General features: G+C 42.0%; 1 protein-coding gene across 4 annotated transcripts in view; it reads right to left on the bottom strand.

Annotated features, from left to right (window-relative positions):
* Positions 1 to 17,576, bottom strand: part of SNX18 (sorting nexin 18) — a 72,672-nt gene extending 55,096 nt beyond the window's left edge. For all 4 annotated transcript variants that reach the window (XR_013179824.1, XR_013179825.1, XM_077171385.1 and 1 more), the window contains exon 1: positions 15,823 to 17,576. Coding sequence is in view for 2 of the 4 variants with exons in the window: in XM_077171385.1 (XP_077027500.1) it covers positions 15,823 to 17,368 (1,546 nt within the window). In the remaining 2 variants the exon portion in view is untranslated. The remainder of the gene's footprint in view (positions 1 to 15,822) is intronic.
* Between the last annotated feature and the right edge of the window lie 2,847 nt (positions 17,577 to 20,423).

Genomic DNA, 20,423 nt, shown 5'->3' on the forward strand with positions numbered 1-20,423 from the left:
AAACACTTAATCCCTTCTCCTACAAGAAGAATACTTCTTTCAACAAATTTAGGCTTAGCAAAAATTTTTCTGTGTGCTGTGGGCATGAGAGGAATCTATGCACAGCTGTGAAAAACTGAAATTTGGGACTTACTGGAAGCCAGATGTAGCTGGTTAAATAAACATGACAATTCTTCAGTTGTGATGTGAGAAACAGCTTTAGATGTTATTTCTAAAATGACCAAAGTGGAAAAGAAATACTGAAATTCATAGCATCAGCAGCTGAAAGCATAAGTAAGCTATGGAGCATGTATAATCTTCAGATTATTTTACATCAATAAAAAACATACATTACCAAACACAACTGCTCTCTAGACTAGATATATTATGTATTTTTTGTTATTAAAAATAAAAGAAAAGAGAAAGATTTATAATTAGTGAAGCAATCCAGTGGGGCAAGTACAGTGCAATCACTAACACTGCTCTATTAATGCATGTGGATCATACTGGCCCTGTAGTGGAATTTCTTTTAAAACCTGGACAGACTTTAACCAGATGTCAGCAATATATGACAAAGCTCATACATATGCTTTAGTATAAAGCTGTACTTTATTGCTTGTTTTTTTAATGCTTTTAAATGAAACTTTTAATTATACCCGAGAATTAGTAATATAATTATCTTAAAATAACTCTATAGAGGGATAATATTATCTTATTTGAGGACAGTCAAAGAATTCTCCCTAAACACAGAGAAAAAAACCTCCAAACCACATCCTTTACTCTAAGAAGAAACTAATTGTTTTAAAATGTCATTTTTAACCTGTTCAGCATCTACTGACATTTGCAAGACTCAGTTTAGCAAATCCAAAGTAAACAAAGTTATTAGTTGCCATGGCTTTGAAAGCAGCTTAAGTAACAAAAAAATGCCCATTTTTCTCCAAACACCTTTCCATAATCTACACTTCTTGTACTTTAATCTATGTGAGCAAGACCCTGAGCTGGAACAGAGATTTCTCCATGTGGAAGGTTCAATGATTCATGCTACAGTGAATAGAAGACAAGGACTGGAGAGCAGCCCCTTGTGTACATCCCTCGTGAAGAGAAGGGTCTTGTGCAGAGATGCCTCAGTAGGTGATGGTAACCTTTAACAACTCCCAGCTCACAACTCTGGACCTGCTGCACCCCAGGCTGCAGACCATCAACTCCCCCAGCTCCAGCCTCACTATCGATCCATCCCACTCAGCGCCCACCCTGGCACCTCACAGCTCCTGCTGCCACCCTGGGGTGGGATGCTGTGGGGAGCAAGGCCCACTGGGCTAGAAGTACACCTGCAGAAACTTCTCCTGGTTTCTAATTTTAATTATGTGAATACCTAGTATTGGTTTGGACAACAACAAAAAAAAAGGAAGATATATTTAAAAGAAAAGAAGGCTGAATCACAGCAGTCAGAGAAAAGACTAAAACATATTTAAGGAAGAAGAAACAGAAGGAGCCACCTCCCAATGCATATTACCTCAAGGAAGCCTCCTGCAGAGTACATGCCTGGGATAAATATATACCAGTGCACTGTTCCCAGAGGGATGGAATACATAAAAATAAATTCTTGGGCTTTTTTTTTAGATCCAGATGTACAGATTCTGTTCAATCTTGCTCATGTATTTAAAGACCTTCTGTCAGGAGTCATTTCCCAGTGATTGGGACTAGCTTTCAACAAGTGAAGAGGGCCTGGATTAAAAAATGATGCAAAAAACTGTGCCACATCTATTTCTGTTCTTCAAGGTGGGGAAAAGCTTATATGATTGCTGTTTGTCACTGCCCAAATCCTTACAGTAAACAGATTCCTGTACCCACTGCAGCTAAGCATTTAAAGAGATTCAGATTTCAGTTCTTGTTTTGAAGTATGAAATTAGACAGCACAAGATGATACAAACACATTCAACAAGGAACATTCATGCTAGCAAAATTTGTGCTAGTGTATTGTGCTAGAAGCCAAAACACAGGAACAATGCAGAGTTCTCAATAGAAATAAATAATTCCAAGTCATAAAACAGTGTACTAGCAGCAACTTAAATGTTGCTAAGGAGTTATGAGGAAAAAATAAGTGTATTGAGACAGTAAGCTACTCATGCAAACATGAGATTGCTATGAGGTAGGAGTTGTACACATTCAGGAAAAGAAAATATCCCAAACCCAAAAGCACTTAGGTTTGGGTGAAATAATCTATTTTCACATCATCTGCAGTTTTATTCCAGTAACAAATGTTTTGAGATTGTGTGAAGTGTCAGACAAGGATGGGTTTGGATCCATACACTCAATTTCCCTCCACACAGTTAGTACATGTGTACTCCTATGAACCCATGCTGAAGTATAAGCATATCTCCAAGTCCAAGTTGCAGCCTTCAGCATGGCCAGAAGGCAGAAGTTTTGGGGTTCCTGTCTTGCAGACTGCAATCCAGACTGCTTTTCACTCAATTCCTTAGTCTCCTTAGGAAGGCAGGCTTGTCCTGTGCCTACTAGCCCATGCAATCAGAATCCAAAGAGCAGTGATACCTGCAAAGGATGTATCATCTTTCCCTTTCCACCTCTTCTCAAAACACCCAAACATCAGCTCTCAAGTGCTGCATGCAACAGATAGAAGTGAAACATCAACTGTGTCCAAAGCTACTAATCCACACAAAGAATTCTTCAGGGCAGGAGCCCTTTTTTTGCTCTCTATTTGCACAGTGTTTACCACAATGACATCTGTTTCATGGCAGGGCTTGCTCCATTCTTAAAAAACACAAACAGTACATTGCTGTAGCAGCAGCAATTTAACTGCATACAGTAATGCTGCACATGGATGAAACACAAAGAAGCATCAGTTCAACACTGCTGAATACAGCACCTGAAGCAGTGCTAAGCACCAGCTGAATTCACTGGGGTCTGAAACCCACTGTCAGTCTCAAGAATCCATTAAGTCACCAATATATCAAAGTCTTCAGTATCTCACTTCAAAATATTCAACTTGAAAACTCACCCACTTGTAAGAGCCAGCTGGTTACTTTTTTATACCCCATGATTGTAATGCCTTTATCATTGCAGCTACTAAAGTATCTCTTTCACAGTGATAAATTATACTAAAACAGAGCAAACACATTTTTAATGATCTGTCAGCAGCTGTACATCAGAAATCTTGTGCCAATAAACTTATCTATGCAATAAATATTTCATCTTTCTACTATCAGCAAGCTATAAAATAACATTTAGTGCACTACTTACTAGAAGGGAAAACAACATAATTTCCACACCATTCATCTGTCCAGCATATTAAAGGATGCATAATGTGTCCTTCAAAGCACCTTAATGAAGAGAGAGCTTTGAACTTGTCAAACAACTCCCTTAGCTTTACTTTTCTTATAAGAAATCTAAGAAACTATCTCTAATGGAAAAGGAAATAAACATATTAATGATGCTACTTTCATAAAAAGATGTAGAAGCAGATAATGTAACTAGAAACATTTTCTTTTTCCTTACTTAATGATGAGATTATTTAACTAGAGATCTTTGCTTAAAGATGTGAAAAAGCAAACCCTAGGTAGCTCACGTGCATGGAAACATTATTTCTAATCCAGCAGAGTGCTGCCAGAGCAAGTTGGTCTATGTCGTTGTCCCTCTTACTCCAGATCTAGCAAAGATGTTGTTACAAGATGTCTCAAATGACTAATCCAATAAAAGAATGCAAGTGGCCTGGGGAGAGAGATGATGCCTTAGCTCTATCATTGGCTTAGCTATGTGATCCAGGTCAGCTCTGGGTTACACAATCATTAGCTCCAACACAAGGGAAATTGCAGAAGCATTTCAGGAGTGTCCTGTTTTCAGCTAGGATAGAGTCAGTGTCTTCTCAGTGCCTTTACAGTGCTGTGTTTTAGATTCAGAATGAGAATGGTGTTGATAACACTGATGTTTGGGTTTTTGCTATGGCATGTTTCCAAGTAAAGGACTTCTTTTTCTGCCTCCTAGTCTCATGTTCTGCCAGTGAGGAGGTGCACAAAAGAAAACTCGACAGTTGGGCAGGTGATTGGAACTGACCAAAGGAACATTCCATTCCACAGAAGCCATGCCCAGGATATAAACTGGGGGAGTTACCCAGAAGCACAGCAGATCTGGGTTTGGAAGGGGGTCTGGCAGTCAGTGAGTGCTGAGCAACTGCATTGTGCATCACCTGTTTGTTTCCTTTTTATTGTCATTATTATTAATTACCATTATTATTGCATTTTACTTTAGTATCAATTATTAAACTGTTCTTATCTCAACATACAAATTTCACTTCAAGTCTCCTCCCCATTCCACTGGGGTTAGGAGAGAGAGGAAAGGGCTGAGTGAGCAATTGCTCGGTGCCTAGCTGTGCTCAAACCACGACAATGAGATAACACATAGTGTGAAATCCAACTCTGAAAAAATCCCCAAACTTCTCCTTGTCCATCAAAAGTGAAATAGTAACAGAGCAGAGATTTTGCTACACTGACAGATTATTTTCTTAAGAATGCTCTGAGCACTGATTAACAAAAGAAGCCTACAGTGAGATTCTGCAAATTCTTTACATTTTCTGGCCAAGATTTATAATGGAAAGCAGCATAATAGGAATTTGCCTGAAATTAAAACCAGAAGACAGGGGAAAAGTACCATTACAGTTATTAAAAATCTAGTTTTACAGTTTTACACCAAAAGAAGCAAGTGATTTTCAAAACCAAAGGCAAAATTCTGCCACTTTCTTTTGGTAAGTGCCAACACAATAGTTTTCAAACCCAGTCTTTGCATTTAAAAGATGACATTCTTCTCCTTTAGGGCACAAAACCACTTTAAGAATACTCCCTTTTCCATAGTGAAATGTCAAAAATATAAAACTCAAATGCATCAAACTGCCATTACTTTAGTATTATAGAGGTTTTTGTAGATACATGAAAATAGCTATAATGCTTTTAGAACCTGCAGCCTAACAATAGTTGAAGTGAGCTTTGTTTTCCCTTGTTTTGTTGCCCATTGCTCAAAAAAAGCCCAGAAAAACATAGTACTATCCTGTAAATTTAGGTTTATAAATTACATCACTCTGCTCACATCTAGATCAACACTGACTACAGAATTATTAAAATCAGACATAATTATTTGCTCTTTCAGTTACCCTGCTGCAAAGCTAATTGAAAGCTGACACTAAAAAACACATTCTTCAGTTAAAAATGAAGTTGCTTCCTAATTTACACAACTCAAGAGCTCACACAGTCTTTGCTAGGTATTTCAGGACATTAATTAGCTGTAACCTCATCTGATGGTCTTAACTTATAAATTCATTTAATTAACATAAACCAAATTAACAATGATGCTAGAATGCACAGTGTAAAATGTCATTTTTTCAAAAGTGTGACTGGTAGTCTAACTAATATCTTTTTAAATTTTAAATAGAAGGATTATTAAGATCTGATTAGACTCATTAAGCATACATTTGTCAGTTAGTGTACACAAAGGAAGTGCTGATTTATTTACCCAAATCTACAAGGACTGTAATCATACCTGTGCATGTTCAGAGAGTGTAAAATGATCACACTACTGAAAAAATATTTAAATCTCTACACTGTCAATGTGCATTTCAGTCCAGAGTATCCCAGAGGAATCTATGATGTGTAGCACCTCCAGTAGCAATGTTTTGCTGGGCCATGTTACACCACACTGCTATGTGAGCAGATGCCATAGCTTCCCTTTGGAGGAGTCAATAACAGAAAATGAGAGCAACATGGTCTAGTAAATGAAAGAAACATCATAGAATTATCATTTTAATGCATCTACTGCCCCACATAATGCTATTAATAAAATTTTTTAAACCCCAACAAAACATAATGCTAGGTAGCCACATAGAAAAAGTGTGTAAAATGCGGTTAATATTTTCCATTCAAATGTTGAATGCAGAGATGTTAAAACTGTTATCTTCTGATGCATTGTACACTAGCAGTCTTCTAAGCAAACAAATGACCTTATTTTAGACACTAAAGCATGTTTAAACTGTGTTTGTGAATAGCTTTGACTTTACAAGCACCTACAGTGATGTCTGAAAGGAGGCCCACCAGGAATCATTTGACTGTAAAATCCAGTTAAACTATGTGTACAGCTGTCTGTTATCACAAACATAAAATTTTGCACCACAGCCTGAGAGGCAAATGCTAACTAATGCTGGGTTTGCCCAGTGCTAAGGCATTCTGTACTTTTTGGCACTCACATGTACCATTCAAAAGACTTTTTCTTTGGTGTGGTTTCAGCTGGCAATGCAGACTAGGGGGACCAAAAAGAATGAAACATAAACTAGACTGGTCACCAGAAACACAGTACATTTGCCCATTAGAAAGGTAGTCATGTTTTTTAGGACCACACTTGAAAACCTAGGCAATTGGAATTTACAGAAGTACCAAGATGAAACTTTTCAGTCATTTTTAGTACTTCTCATTAGTTTACATCTAACTAGGGCATCAAAGAAGCTTTCTAATACAGAACTACTCTGCTTTTCCAGAATTGGAGTTGGTCTATTACAATTCAGTTGTCACAGGTTTTGTGAATTTTTCCTAATTAGGATGCTAGGAACAAGCACTTTATGTTAGAAAGATGCTCCAGAGTTTTAACAGCTTTTGTAAAAGCCCTGTTCATACTGCTGACTTCAAGACAACAACCATCAGAAATTATGCTGTCTATGGATAAAATAAATTAATTTTCAGTAGAAATAGTTAACAACAAATGAGCAGAAATGTCTCCTCCTTCTCCTCCTCTCCAAAATGGATGTGAGCACTATTACATTAAATGGTGACTTCTTTCCTTGTTACAAAAAAATTTTTGTAAGATTCATGGGAAGTGGATGGATAGGGCAACCAGGTAACACTGTGTATCAACATCCAACTATCACTGAGAGAAGTAAGTATAAATTCAAGTTCCATTGACTCTTACATCACTGCTTTATTGGGGCACAATGAAACACCTGCTTTTGGATGTTGTTTTCTGTTAAGACTAAATGAGAAGCAAAGAACAACTACAACTTACAGTGTTTGCTTGTCCACTATCATCTGTTTAGCTCCACTACTGTCGTAAGAAGAGCAAATAAAACATGTATAGGCAGTTTAACATAAATTCATATAAAAGAGTCAAGATGCAAATGAAATGCAGATACTGGTTTATGTTATCCTAGTACCCTTTAACTGCCCTCTCTTAGATTTCTGAACATTTCTCTGCAAGAACAAAAAGAAGTTTTCTTGTTTGAAAAACTGCTTTTTCTGCAGTTTCTCTGTATAAACAAAAAGAAGTAGAATTTCTGTAGCAAAAAAAAACATTCAAGGTAAGCCATCATTAATGCAACCAATTAAAATATGTTAAATAATACAAAAGCAGAACATGCAAAAATTTTAATATAATGCTATACTTACATTATTTAAAAGAAAAGCTCCTTTAGTATACTGCTAGTTATAGGCAGCATAGCTATTCATGCATATAAAGATTCAAAATCACAAACACTCTAAAAAAAAAATCAGAATAGTACAGAATAGTAAGTTGCTTTTACTATGGGACAACAAAGAAATGTAAACTCCGAATCACAGGATGAACCTGCTTTTCACATTGTTAATGAACTGCATGCAGGCATAAAAAACATAGCTCAGTTCACTATGATTACAGAAGCTGTCCACCCATGATGTGTACCTACTTAAAACAAAGGCTGAAAACATCACACTTCTTCCTGTTCTGCTACAATAACAACCCAAAGCCACTGGCAAGAACTGAACAGATTGTTTAAATGTTGGTGGGTTGTTTGGGGTTTTTTTCCATTTTATTTAAGTCCTCATGGCTTTTATGAAAGATACAAACAAAACTGCATAAGAAAGCATGTGCCATTTGTTTGCTCTAGTCTGTTGATAAGGCTCATGTTTGGGAACTCAGCCAAATGTAATTTCCTATTTTTTCAATTAAAATTTTCAAATTCTGTGTTATTTGAACCAGGAAATTTAAAATACATAAGATGCCAACTGGCTAAGTTTACACAGTCTGCACTTACTGACTTGGCATTTTAACTGTTCAAACAAAGTCTAACAATGAAGTCATGGAAAGATTCTGGAAAGGCTGAAACATGTCCTTGTTCTAAAGGTGACTTACAAACTAAAAAAGTTAGGCAGCTTGTTTGTTATTGATAATGTGCTAACAAAGAACTGGAAGAGCTCTGAGAGCTTCTTTCCATTTTCAATCTACCAATTCTTGTCTTTCGTATTTGGATAGAAGCCTATCAGCCAGACAAGGAGCACCCAAGGCTTCAGAAGAACCAGCCCTCTCTACAGACTCTCCATATGTCTCTCAAAAGGCATTACTTTTTTTTGGAAATAGAATTCCTTTTTCTACAGTATAATTTTTAATTATTCAATGTCTACACTGTTCTACTACTCCCTTGCTGCTCAACTGGGTCTTCCCTGTGGATAAAGCCTTACTACTTGTGCTGAGCACATAGTATTGGGACATTTTCTATGATCTGACTACAAATCTGATGAAGATTTGTATTTAAATAAATATGCACGTCTGTAGTCAAACCTAGAGGTGTCAGCTCCAATCAAAACTTCTCCAGTTAGGACTAGCAGGGTAGACTGGACAGACTTTCTGGAGTGCAGTAATACATGTAGTCCCTCCCACAGAAGGAATAGCTATAGTCTTCCTCTGATAGCAACAGTTTTTGAAAAAAACAACCCACTTGTGCGTAATTAGCCATGAAATGTCTCTGTTACTGAAAGTGTATGATACCAGATCAGTTTCAAAAGGTAACAGGAAAATGACCCATCACAACAGCATGAATCTCCCTCCCTTAAAAGCAACAGAGATTGTGAGGGAGTGGAAAAGGAAAATTAATCGTACATTAAGAAGACCGATTTATCTTTCATATAGACAGGGCATGGAAGTCCTTTTTTTTTCCCTCTTACTGTTTAATTTTCTTCAAGTAAAGGCATTGCTCAATTTTACTCCTGTCCTCTGACTTCACACAAACTAAGGCAGCTGTAATTTTATACAGTTTCTAAATGTGAAGATTCTTTCACATTTTAGCTCCATTTCCTTAAGGTTACCTTTAAATATTGTGAGACAATATTGGGTAATGCGGCAGCAAGCAGACAGTGTTATATCATCATGTGACAGCTATGGGGAGGCTGACATGGCAAAAAATAGAAGTCCTGGAGCATCCTTTCTCACCAAAGCTCTTACACAGATGAAACACCCATCTCCTTTTACTGCTGCAAGGGTCATATGGCTAGGATTGCATGCCTAGCTCTTACCCAGCAGCTACCTGAGTTGAAGCCCATGCAGAGTGTATTCATCTGAGGGACAGAGGAGGAAAAAACCCTACAAGGTGGATAATAGGAAAAACAGTGATGAGAAAAACCCTGTCTGCACAACAAATTTAAGAGCTAAGGAAGTAAGCATAGGAGAAAAGCACTGCTTTTATACTGTGATATAAAAGTTTTGGGTGCCAATATTAACCAGTCTGATTTATTCCACTTCTCCATGGGGGGAGGAGGGAGAAGGCGGAAGCTGAAAATGTTACAGAGTTCCAGGTTTCAGTGCTGTTTGGATTTTCTGGTGCTTTAAATTTTGACACATTTCCATCTGGATAGATTTTTTACCTACAGTTTTGTAAATAATATAAAAATATATATGTAATATTTATAAATATTCTAAAAACACAGCAAGTGCATTCTTTAAAGCCTATGTCTAGAATTAAGTTAGCTTCAGGTAAATAAGACTATTTGCTTTATTTTACTTTTCACAAACAGTGACCAGAAAACAGTAAGTCATTCAGGTATTTTTTAAAAATAATTCTCTTAAATCCTGGCATGCAAAGGAAATGGAATTGCCTGTATCTCAGGAAACATTTAGACCACTTTTTCAGGTCTCTTTTGTAAAAACCATAGCCAGAAATTTCTCAAACAAGAACATCATAATGTTAAGAGAGAAGAAATCTGGAAAGCACAGATGAAACAGCATGTTAGTCAGTACTTCCTCTACTTTCATGAATTGCAAGAGGCCAATTATAGTAATTCCTAAAATAAAACTTGAAAGAAAGATATCCAAAACTCTCCCGACTTCTCTACCCTCACTAAGCAAATATGAAGACAAGAGAGCCAGACAAGAACGAGCTAGGATACTAGCATATACTGTCTCCAATTCCCTCAAGTGCATGAATTTTCTGAACTTGCATGGGCCTGCAGGGAGCATTTGTGTTGTACAGAAGTTGGAAGATTGCATCAAGTTGAGCAAAGCTTTAGCAATTAATACGTAGAAATTATTTCACCAAGAATGCCTAGGGAATTTCCCCAAGTAGACCTTAAATGCATAAAAGAGAAGGTATTATCCACTACAAATGGGAAGCTGCTTTGCTTCTCAAAATTAAAAAAACTGAACCAGTATTTCTTGAACGATACACCAGTTCTGCAATAGAAAATGATAAATGCAGCTTAGTGTTTTGCACCTCTGGAACTTAATATCCCTCTTCTGCAAATATTTTGCCAGAGGCTAAAGAAAACTGTGTACAAGTGTATCTGTCTAATATGTACCTTCCATTCCAAAAACCCCACATACATGCCCAAGTATGTTTTCATGCATGCGCATCAGAGGCATTTACCTACAAGGAGCTGAGGGCTAGATGCATGAAAGCACTGGGATATTTAGAAGCTTGAGACACCACTCTCCCATTGTCTACCCTATCCAGGCACTGGTTCTCCCTAATCACTTAATTTTCCAAATAAGACCTATAGAACAGAAGTCATTGTACGGGATGTATGCCTTGATACTGATATGTTCTATACCAGACTCAGTGGGACTCTCAACCCAAATATTTCCAGATGGAAATGTGGGGTTTCCAGCTTGGCACATTCTTTGCTGTAGGACTCAATCAAATGAATCCAAGACCCGGACTAGGGTGCACATGAAACCAAGAAAGGTCTCGAAGCATTGACCTGTTGATCCTTGACTGGCATGTGGTACAGAAATGTTCAAATACTTTGTCTGTCTCTTCTGTAGCAGGAACATTAACTCTTCCTGCAGAAAATTACTTAAACACTAGGAACTCAAGATGAAAGAAAAGGAATCTTGTAAATCTCCTATTGAAGCTATTGCCATTTCATAAAATATCAATTAACAATATTAATAAGATAGCTAACAGTTTGAAAATATTTCCACAGTCCGTTGGTACATGTGTTTTACACAAATTACACAAATCAGATCACATATGATGTCCTCAGCATAGAAGGCAGAAAGACCTGAATCCCAAAACAATTAAAAGCACAACAGTTAACACATTTTCTTGGTTAGATGCAGACAAAGCAATGGCAAGGCTTACATGGCTTTGGTTCATAATTCTAGAGAAAAAGAAAAAGCCCACATAGAGGGGAACTTTTATCTCTGTGGTTCTTTTTGCATAAGTTGCAGAAAGTTTTTAAACAAAACCTCAGACATGCAGAGTTCTCAGTCCATAGCACAAATTGAACTTAGAAATCATATTCAGCAGCTCTTCAGCTAACTGCAGTACAGCAAAAGCATAACAGGGCAAGACAGTTAAAATTACAGACTCACAGATTATGCCAAGTAGGAAGAGACCCACAGGTATCACTGAGTTTAACTCAGCCCTACAAAGGACATGCCAAGAGTCACACCAGGTGCCTAAGGGAATTGTCCAAATGGAAATCTCCAAAACAGGAGCCTGTTCTAGTGCCCAAAAACCATCTGGGTGAAGAACGTTTTCCTAATATCCAGCCTCGACCTCACCTGACACAACTCCAGGCCATTTCCTTGGGTCATGTCATCAATCACACAGAGATCAGTGCCTTCCCCTCCTCTTCCCCTCACAAGGAAGTTGCAAGCTGCAATGAGTTTTCCCCTCAGTCTCCTCTTCTCCAGGCTGAACAGACCAAGTGACCTCAGCTGTTCCTCATCAGGCTTCCCCTTCAGAACCCTCAACATCCTCATGGCCCTCCTCTGGATGTTCTCTAGTAGTTTAATGTCTGATACTGTGGCACCCAGAAGTGCCCCCAGCACCTCATTCAAGGTGAGGCTGCCCCAGTGCAGAGCAGAGCAGGACAATCCCCTCCCTTGCCTGGCTGGTGATGCTGTCCCTGATGCCCCCAGGACACGCTTGGCCCTCCTGGCTGCCAGGGCACTGCTGGCTCATGTTCAACTTGCCATGGACCAGAGCCCCAGGGCCCTTTCCATGGCACTGCTGTGCAGCCTCTCATCCCCCAGTCTGTCTGTACATCCAGGGCTGCCCCATCCCAGGGGCAGAATCTGGCACTTTTCCCCACTGAATTTCATTTGGTGGGTGATTGCCCATCTCTCTAATCTGTCAGGGTCTCTCTGCAGTGCCTCCCTCCCTCTGAGGGAGTCAACAGCTCCTCCCAGATTTTTATCTCCGGAACATGCTTAGTGTCCCTTCCAGTCCTTTATCCAAGTCATGTATGAAAATGGCAAAGAGCACAGGCTTGATGATGGAGCCCTGTGGAACCCCCCTAGTGACAGGTCCCCAGTCTGATACCACCCCATTCACTGTAACCCTCTGTGCCCAGCCCATGAGCCAGCTCTCACCCATCCCATGATGTGTTTGTCCAGCTGTGAGCTGATTTTGTCCAGAAGGATACAGTGAGAGAGAACAATGGAAGCTTTAGTGAAATCCAAAAAGATCACATCAATTAGTTTCCCTTGATCAACTTTGTGGATAACCTTGTCATAAAAAAACAAGGAAGACTCAATAAGCAGGATTTTACTCTCATGAAGCTGTGCTGGATGTGACCAAGGACTGCATGGTCTTTCAGGTGTTTTTCAACACCTCTCAGAATAAGCTTCTTCATAACTTCACCAGGCACTGCCATGAGACTGACAGGCCTGTGGAAGGGGTCCTCCTTCTTGCCCTTCTTTAGAACTGGGAAAACTGCCAGCTTCCACTCAGCTGGGACCTCTTAGGATTTCCAAGACTGCTCAAAAATCAATGAGAGGAGCTTCATAATGATATCACCCTGCCCTCTGAGCATTCTTGGATGAATCCTATCAGGCCTCATAGATTTGCAGGGATCCAGCTTGAGCTGGGAGGGTTGGGAGTTGATCATTCTCACACTCATAGTCCTCCAGCTCTATGCACAGACACAGGCAAGTTTTGGTACAGCTGCCTTTGTTCTTTCATCCTTCTTAGGTCCAAGGGAATATCATCTTGGGTTTTATCAGAAGTAAGTAATATATTTGCATTATGTAGCAAAAAAAGAGCACTGCTTATAATTTCAGGGTTCATAGTTTTAAAGGCATGGCCATTTATACAATGTATCAGTCAGGCTGCTGCTTTTGCAACTTTTAAGGGCACTTTTGTGTAATTTTACTGCTTAATGAGCTTGCTCACTTGAAGAAAGATACATCAACCCTATTTTTCACATGACTTCTTATCACAAACACAGTTTCATAGCTATTGACTATACAAACAGATATTTGTGTAGTCTATAGGGGCAATATTATTTCTCAAAATTGGCAACTATCCCAGACAGTAAATTTAAAATAAAGCCTTTATGTTGCAAGAACATCAAACAGTTCATATTTTCATCTGAAGTTTACAAATTGGCATTGAAAAGCTGTACATTCTTTATTACCCTTTAAGGGTAATAAACCAGCAATACGGAGCACAGAACATTGCTCTCAGTTTTTGTCTAGTTTGCTGTCTGTTAACAGAAACAACGAAAATCACACAACTCACACAACTCTGTTCCTGCAATGGCCATGCCAGCCTCAGTGGGACTCTCAAACCCTCTCAAGACCACCCTCTCAAGCCCCTGCCATATTCCTATGACTACTATGTGCCATGGATGATACTGTGAACACAGTGCTAGCTCAGAGGTGCTGGAGCATTCACAGCTGCACGCAGCGGAGCTGGACATTTCTCCAGTCTGCTCCAGGACAGTGCCTAGCCCAAAATCAACTCTACATACTTCATGCTCATGCACTGCTCTAGTTATTTACATAAACCTTCAGCAGTTCAGCAAGGTACACTTTACCAGTAAGCGTAAATTCAAATAGAACTACAAAGGAAATAAGGATGGTTTCAGCACATATCTTATTATTACCAGTCCTCTCTTCAAAGGCTTGTTTCCAAAAATACTTCAGTGAAGATCTCCATATAACCTTAAAGCCTGAGGATATATTATTTAAATAGTATATACAATCTGCTGGATTTTTCCATCTAATAAAAGTATCTGTCCCTATATTTTTTCCAGAAGCTTACAGATAATCCTATTAGATGACAACTCACTTTAACATGCTCTGCTCCCAAACATGAGGCATTGCCAAGGCCACTCATCTCTCCAAATCTAAAATATTTGAAAGCTGTTATCAAAACACAATACCACAGCAGCTAGCAAAGAAACTCCTCAAATGCTAACCTTCACACCTCCCTTTCTTCTTCAGAATAAAATTAAGATTGTTTAAGTTTCCACTCACAATTTTTGATATTTGACGGCAGAATGGAAATCAGACTTTGATGCATACAATTTTTATGAAAAGCTTATTTTCTTAAATAACAACAAATTGTGCACTTTGTAGCAACTCTCTTTCCTCAGATGTTCCCAGCAATGCACACCTCTAGACACCTGTCTTTCTGCACTGTTAAAAAAACTTTTCCAACTCTTTTTACTAAACTTTGTGTACTGTTTCAGATGCAAAACCCCTGGAAATTTCATATAAGGACAAAAAGACTGATTTGCTCTGGGTGACAATTCACTTGGGATTTAATCTCCAAAAAAATTTTCTACAAAGCTCATGCATTTTCTTGGGTAACTTATGGATAACCATTTCTGCAGAGCATATGTGATGTTTTCTTGGCCTTGGTGTTACTACTGAAAGGCCCACACTCTCCTGAACTTTGAGTTGAAAACTACAGGTAAGGAAGATAACAAAAAAAACAATTAATGATGGACTTACCTACTTGCAATGGTAAAGAATGTATGACTATCAATAATTTAACAGCAGCATCTCCTCATATACAGTAATTCAAACTTCTGTTTCTCTGAACACGTGTCATTAGTTATACAGCAGATTTTTTTTCATTTTTGAATTTCTTTCTTTCTGACAGGTCACTAAGTACCTTACAACTAGCAATCTGAACCTGGGCAGCGTGTTTCAGCTAGAAAGATGCTGAAAGGGTAACAGGTGACCAGCATCTGTTCATGATACTAAGGGTGAAGGTTGAACAACTAAGAACACTGTAGCTGACCATTACTCTTTCACAAACACCACAGGACACTTGGCTGAACAAAGAGGCTGCCCCAGCAGCCTTAAACACCTCATCAGACTGATGCTGCAAAACACACACCTCCACGTGCACCTAGAACAGAGTGGTCAATCAGAGGAGTACCTGCATCATCATGTTACTTCATATTCAGTACCTAATAGATAAAAGATTCAAGATACCTCACATACCTCAGAGTAATAGATGTTTGCAAACCACTTGATTTCCAGCTTGTAAGCAAGCCTAATCATTTTTAATATATAGGCAGTTTAGTTCAACGCAGTTACTTTGAGAGATATGCAGCCGAACGCAGCAACCTCTGATGCCTCGCAGCAAAACTCCCAACTATGTTTAGGCCTTTGGCACATAATAAAAATTGTCATTGATGTGTTTTTTGTATTTCTAGAGAGAGTTTACCTAAGTAAACATAGGAATATTGAACACAAAGCCAGCAAACCAGACACAAGGCAAATTTAGGCACTGGTTCCTATATCTGTTGCATGCCACTGATACATAAAAGTTAAATCGTTTCAGAAAACACAAAAGGGTCTTACCTTTCTGCACATGGATGATGTCTGGAAAGTTGGCCAAATGCCCCTGATACAACGCTAACAAATCCATCACAGGATCTAGGTCCTGCCGGGGCTGATCTGCAAAGAGGTCCCCGATGGCATCATAGGCTTCTGCAGTGAAGGCTATGGCTTGGTTGAGGCCAGCTGAAAAGGCCTGCTGGTCCAGCTCAAATGCCTGACTGAGGCACTTGAAGGAGTGCCCCACCTTCTGGTATTCCTTCTTGAAACCAGTGACTTGTTTGCGGGCAAACTCGTTGGCCGTGTGATTAAGTTGCAGGGCACTCTCATCCATCTTCTTGGTGAAGGCTTTGAAGCCATCCACCTGGCTTTCTACCTCCTGCAAGTCCAGGCTGGCCCCAGGGCCTGTGGGGACACTGATGGTCAGAAAAAAGTTGGCACCCACCATTTCATCCTTTTCAGCCTTGCGCTTGCCTTGTTTCCAGGCCTTCTCATCCGTGCTGGGACAGGTGAGGAAGTGCTGGAAGGCATCACACTGAGCGAGCACAGGGTGGCTGCACATGTGGTCCATCCACCAGGCCAGGCCTTTGCGACGTTTGGAGATGAAGTCCTCCTCAAAGCGGCCAGTGGCCTGCTTCTCTGGCAAGTGCGGCACGGAGATGACAGGGAACTTCTCAGCCAGGCGCCCATAGAGCCAGTCAAAGTGCTTGTAGCGGCGGTGCACCTGCTGCCCGGTGTGGCTGGGCACCAGCTTGTAGGCGATGTAGCTCTTCATGCCCTTGAATTTGGTCTGTTTGGTGGGGTCCTCGATCGAGCACTGGAAGGGGTAGGGGTTCTCTTGCCACTCGGGGCCCCTGGGGCCCAGCACTACGCACAGCTTGTCCCCATCCTTCACGAAGCCCGACGCTTCGCCCAACACAAAGGCCTCTCCGCCGGACTTGACGAAGGTGGAGAAGCGATTGAGATTGCGGCTCACCGTGGCCGAGCTCTTGGCGGCGCCGCCGCCGCCGGGGGGGTGCGGGTGTCCCGGTGGGTGCCCCGCGCCGCGGGGGCCCAGGGACGGCTCGGAGCGGGTGGACAGGCGGTACCGGCCCGGGGCGCCGCCGCCCGCCGCCTCGTAGTCGGGATAGGAGCTGCCCAGGGCGCCCGGCTCGTCGGCCACAGTGGAGCTGTCGTCCCAGTCGTCGTCCCAGTCGTCATCGCTGCCCTGGCTGGGCTGGTAGGAGCCGCCGTAGGGCGGAAAGGGATACCCGGCGGGGGGCGGCGGGAAGGACTCGGGCGGGGGCTGCTGCGCCGCCGGCTTGAAGGCGGCGGGGGGCGGCAGCGGCTCGAATCCGCCGACGGGGACGTTTGCGTAGCGGGCGGGCGGCGGCGGCTCGGCGGCGGGGGCGCGGATCACCTGCACGTAAGAAGCCGGGAAGAGCCCGCGGTCCCCGCGGCTGTTGACGCCCTCCAGCCACCCCTCGATGTCCTGCTCGCTGCACAGGCTCAGCACCTCGTGCTCCCGCAGAGAGATCTCACCCGGGTTCTCCGACCTGAAGTCGTACAGCGCCCGCGCCCTCAGCGCCATCGCCGCCCACCGGGGCGCTCCCTGCGCCGCCGCCCCTCACCGCGTCGCGCTGGCGGGTCTGCCGCAAAGAGTGCCGCCGCCCTCGGGCTCCTCGTCCCGTCGGCGGCCTGCCCGGTGCAGCTCCCGGTGCAGCTCCCGGTGCAGCTTCGGTGCCGCTCCCGGAGCCGGCGGCGGGCGCGGGGCCGGGCCGGGCCGTCCCACGTCGCCAGTTGCGCTAATCCAGAGCCGAGCGGCAGGGCGGAGCAGCCGAGCGCGGAGCAGCCGAGCGCAGAGCGGCCGCCCCCATCGATGCCCCCCCCTCCGTACGCCCCCTGCCGGCCGCGGGCCCGGGGGGCCGCGTCCAGCGCCCGGAGTGTGCCGGCCGCGCCGGGCCTCCGCCGCTCCACCGCCGCTAGCGCCTCCCGATGCCCCGAGGGCGCGTCAGCGCTTCCCCGCGTCCGGCCGGGAAACCTCCCGAGCCCCCGGGTCTTCTCCCCGCGCTCCGGTGCGGCCGCCGCGGGAGCCGCGCCAGGCGGGTGCTGAGGGGCCGCGCCGGTGCTGCTGGCGCTCCTCCGGCTGCCTGCTGCGGCCAGAGAAAAAGAATGTCAGGGTGCGCTTTGCTCGTGGATAACGCGTATTTTAGCCTTCGTAGAAAATGTAGTAATGCCACTGATGTTGGTTTTCTGCGGAACAGCCTCAGTCCGGTCGAGGTGCTTTTTTCCCTGCGTGGGAAATAACCCTGCGTGGTTATTTCCCCACCTGTTGCTCCTGTGTTGTCTAGTAATATGAACCCCGTCCCGTTAATCACCTTTTACCTCTATTTGGATCCCTAGGTAGAAGTTTCTCCCAAAATTTCTACCTGTTCACAAGCAATTAGAAGGAAGTGTTTCAGAGGAGATGTGACAAGTTTCTGGTCCCCAGTTCTTCATGTTTCCCCATTAGCATCCAGGTATCTTACTTATTTCTCTGCTATAGTTTAGAGAGTATGTAACTTCATAAATTTGTGTCAAATAATTTGTCTTCACCTGAGAGGAATTCACTGGAATGCTACAAGACCCACGGTTTCCTTTCACTGCTTGTTTTAGTGTTTGGTACCTGGGGTTTGCTTTTTACACTTCTTCTTTTTCTCCACAAGTAGTTCACATATCATCACAGTACTTTCCTGTTACTGTTGCTCAGATTGTCTACTCATTTTTTTTTTTTTAATATGTCAGCTCACCCCAGTCTAGCATGTTAGCCCCAAACTCCTTTAATGCTTAAATCTGGAAGTCTGTTTTAATTACTGAGTACAATGACCAAAGAAACATGTAATTCACCACACAACCAGCTCCTCAGTAGCCAGCCCTGTGGAACACATTTGTGTTGCAGCAAGTTTACAGAGAGCAATTCTGAGTATCTACAGCAGTGCTAAGGTGAGAAGCATCAGCTGTCTCCTGAGAGAGAGCTGGCAGCTGGTACAAACACCCTGACCTGGCCTGGTCATCATCACTCACCACTGACCAGCAGGCCCTGAGGGGATCCTCAAACCCTGCACGAGGACCTGTTAGTGCTCTTAGAACCACCTCAGCTCTCTTTCCATTGGTCAGTATCTGCCCTTGCAGCTGATGCACCGTCAGTGTCTGCCTTTCACACAGGTCTGGTTCTCTTCTGCTAAACACAGAGATAGCCATGGCAGCTGGCCCACAGCCACCATGCTGCTTTCCACCTGCTGGCCAACTTACAGCAAGGACTAAAACCCCAACAGGAGATACATGTGGATCAGTTTGACCTTGGTTTTAGATTTCATCTCAAATTCTGACTGCTGCAGATCAAGGTAAGTGACTGGGATTTTGTATTCCTTCCAAAGTTACTGCTAATATTGATCTAGGAAATCTTATGCATTCATGTGAATCCTCACAGGTTAAACTACAGAAGAATAGTCCTTGATCTGCCTTCTCTATACTACTTATTGCATTATATATATTTAACTGCACCTGATCCAACTCCTTTCCAAAACTTTTCATTCCTATTCATCTAAATTTCAATGATTAATGTTGTTTTCTCTGAATAGATAAAAAATCATTTTTTGTCACATGAAGTGAACAGTATGAGACATGCTGACCAGCTTGATTTGTTTTAGGCAGATATTTAAGATTTACTCTCATTGGACAATGTGGAGTGACAAACAGATGCCTTGCACAAGTGCAAAGCTGGTTCAGGAATGGGATTTTCCTGCTCCAAGTGGTCATGCTGACAGTGCCTGTCAGGCTGTGGCTGTCACAGCCAGGGCAGGACAAAGGGACAACTTTGAGCTGGGCTTCTCCCTTACTTCCTTGGGTCTGGTGGAGGTGGCAGCTGTCCTGCTTCCTCCTGCTCCCCTCAGTGCTTTTGGCCTGATTTATCTCTAGTAAATATTGGCTTGATGTTTGCATCTCAAAGGAACAGAAGCAAAGGTGTCAAGTGCAACAGGGACAAAAACTGCTACGAGGAGAATTTGAAGGTGTAAGATCTATAAAGCTAATGAAAGTAGTATTTCTTAATTACTCAGGTGAAATTTTTAAAGTAGTTATTCTCTAGGATCTTTCAGTTTTATCTGAAGACTTTAATAAAAAATTAAGTTATGTGACATTGAGTCATGTTTTTTCCAGCACTAATGTTTTCAATAAGGCAAAAATATGAAAGGAAAATGTGTGCTATGTTATTTTCCTAGTGATCAAAACTGCAAAAAGAATTTGGAACAATAAAAAGGTTGCAAATGACATTTTCCATAATTTTCCACCTGTGAGCCAATTCTGATTACCACAGTGCTGAGGCACTCTCTTGTGCATATTATAAATAACATCTTAAAACCGTCAATTATTATTTTCAAGAAAACTGACCTGCAAAATTAGAAGCCATTCTAACAAACATTTTAAAAATGTTTGAAAAAAAACCAACCAGCTTTCAAAGTCCTCAATAACCATCTGCAGTGCCAAGCAGAAGAGCTGGATTTACTGACCTTTTTTCTTGCTATTTGAGCTAGGAGAGACAACGGTTTCAAAGTAAGAATGGTACATAGTGACTTAGAGCATTTTAGCTGCACAAAGCAAGTATTTCA

Source organism: Agelaius phoeniceus, chromosome Z, assembly GCF_051311805.1.
Source record: "Agelaius phoeniceus isolate bAgePho1 chromosome Z, bAgePho1.hap1, whole genome shotgun sequence".
NCBI classification, from domain to species: domain Eukaryota; kingdom Metazoa; phylum Chordata; class Aves; order Passeriformes; family Icteridae; genus Agelaius; species Agelaius phoeniceus.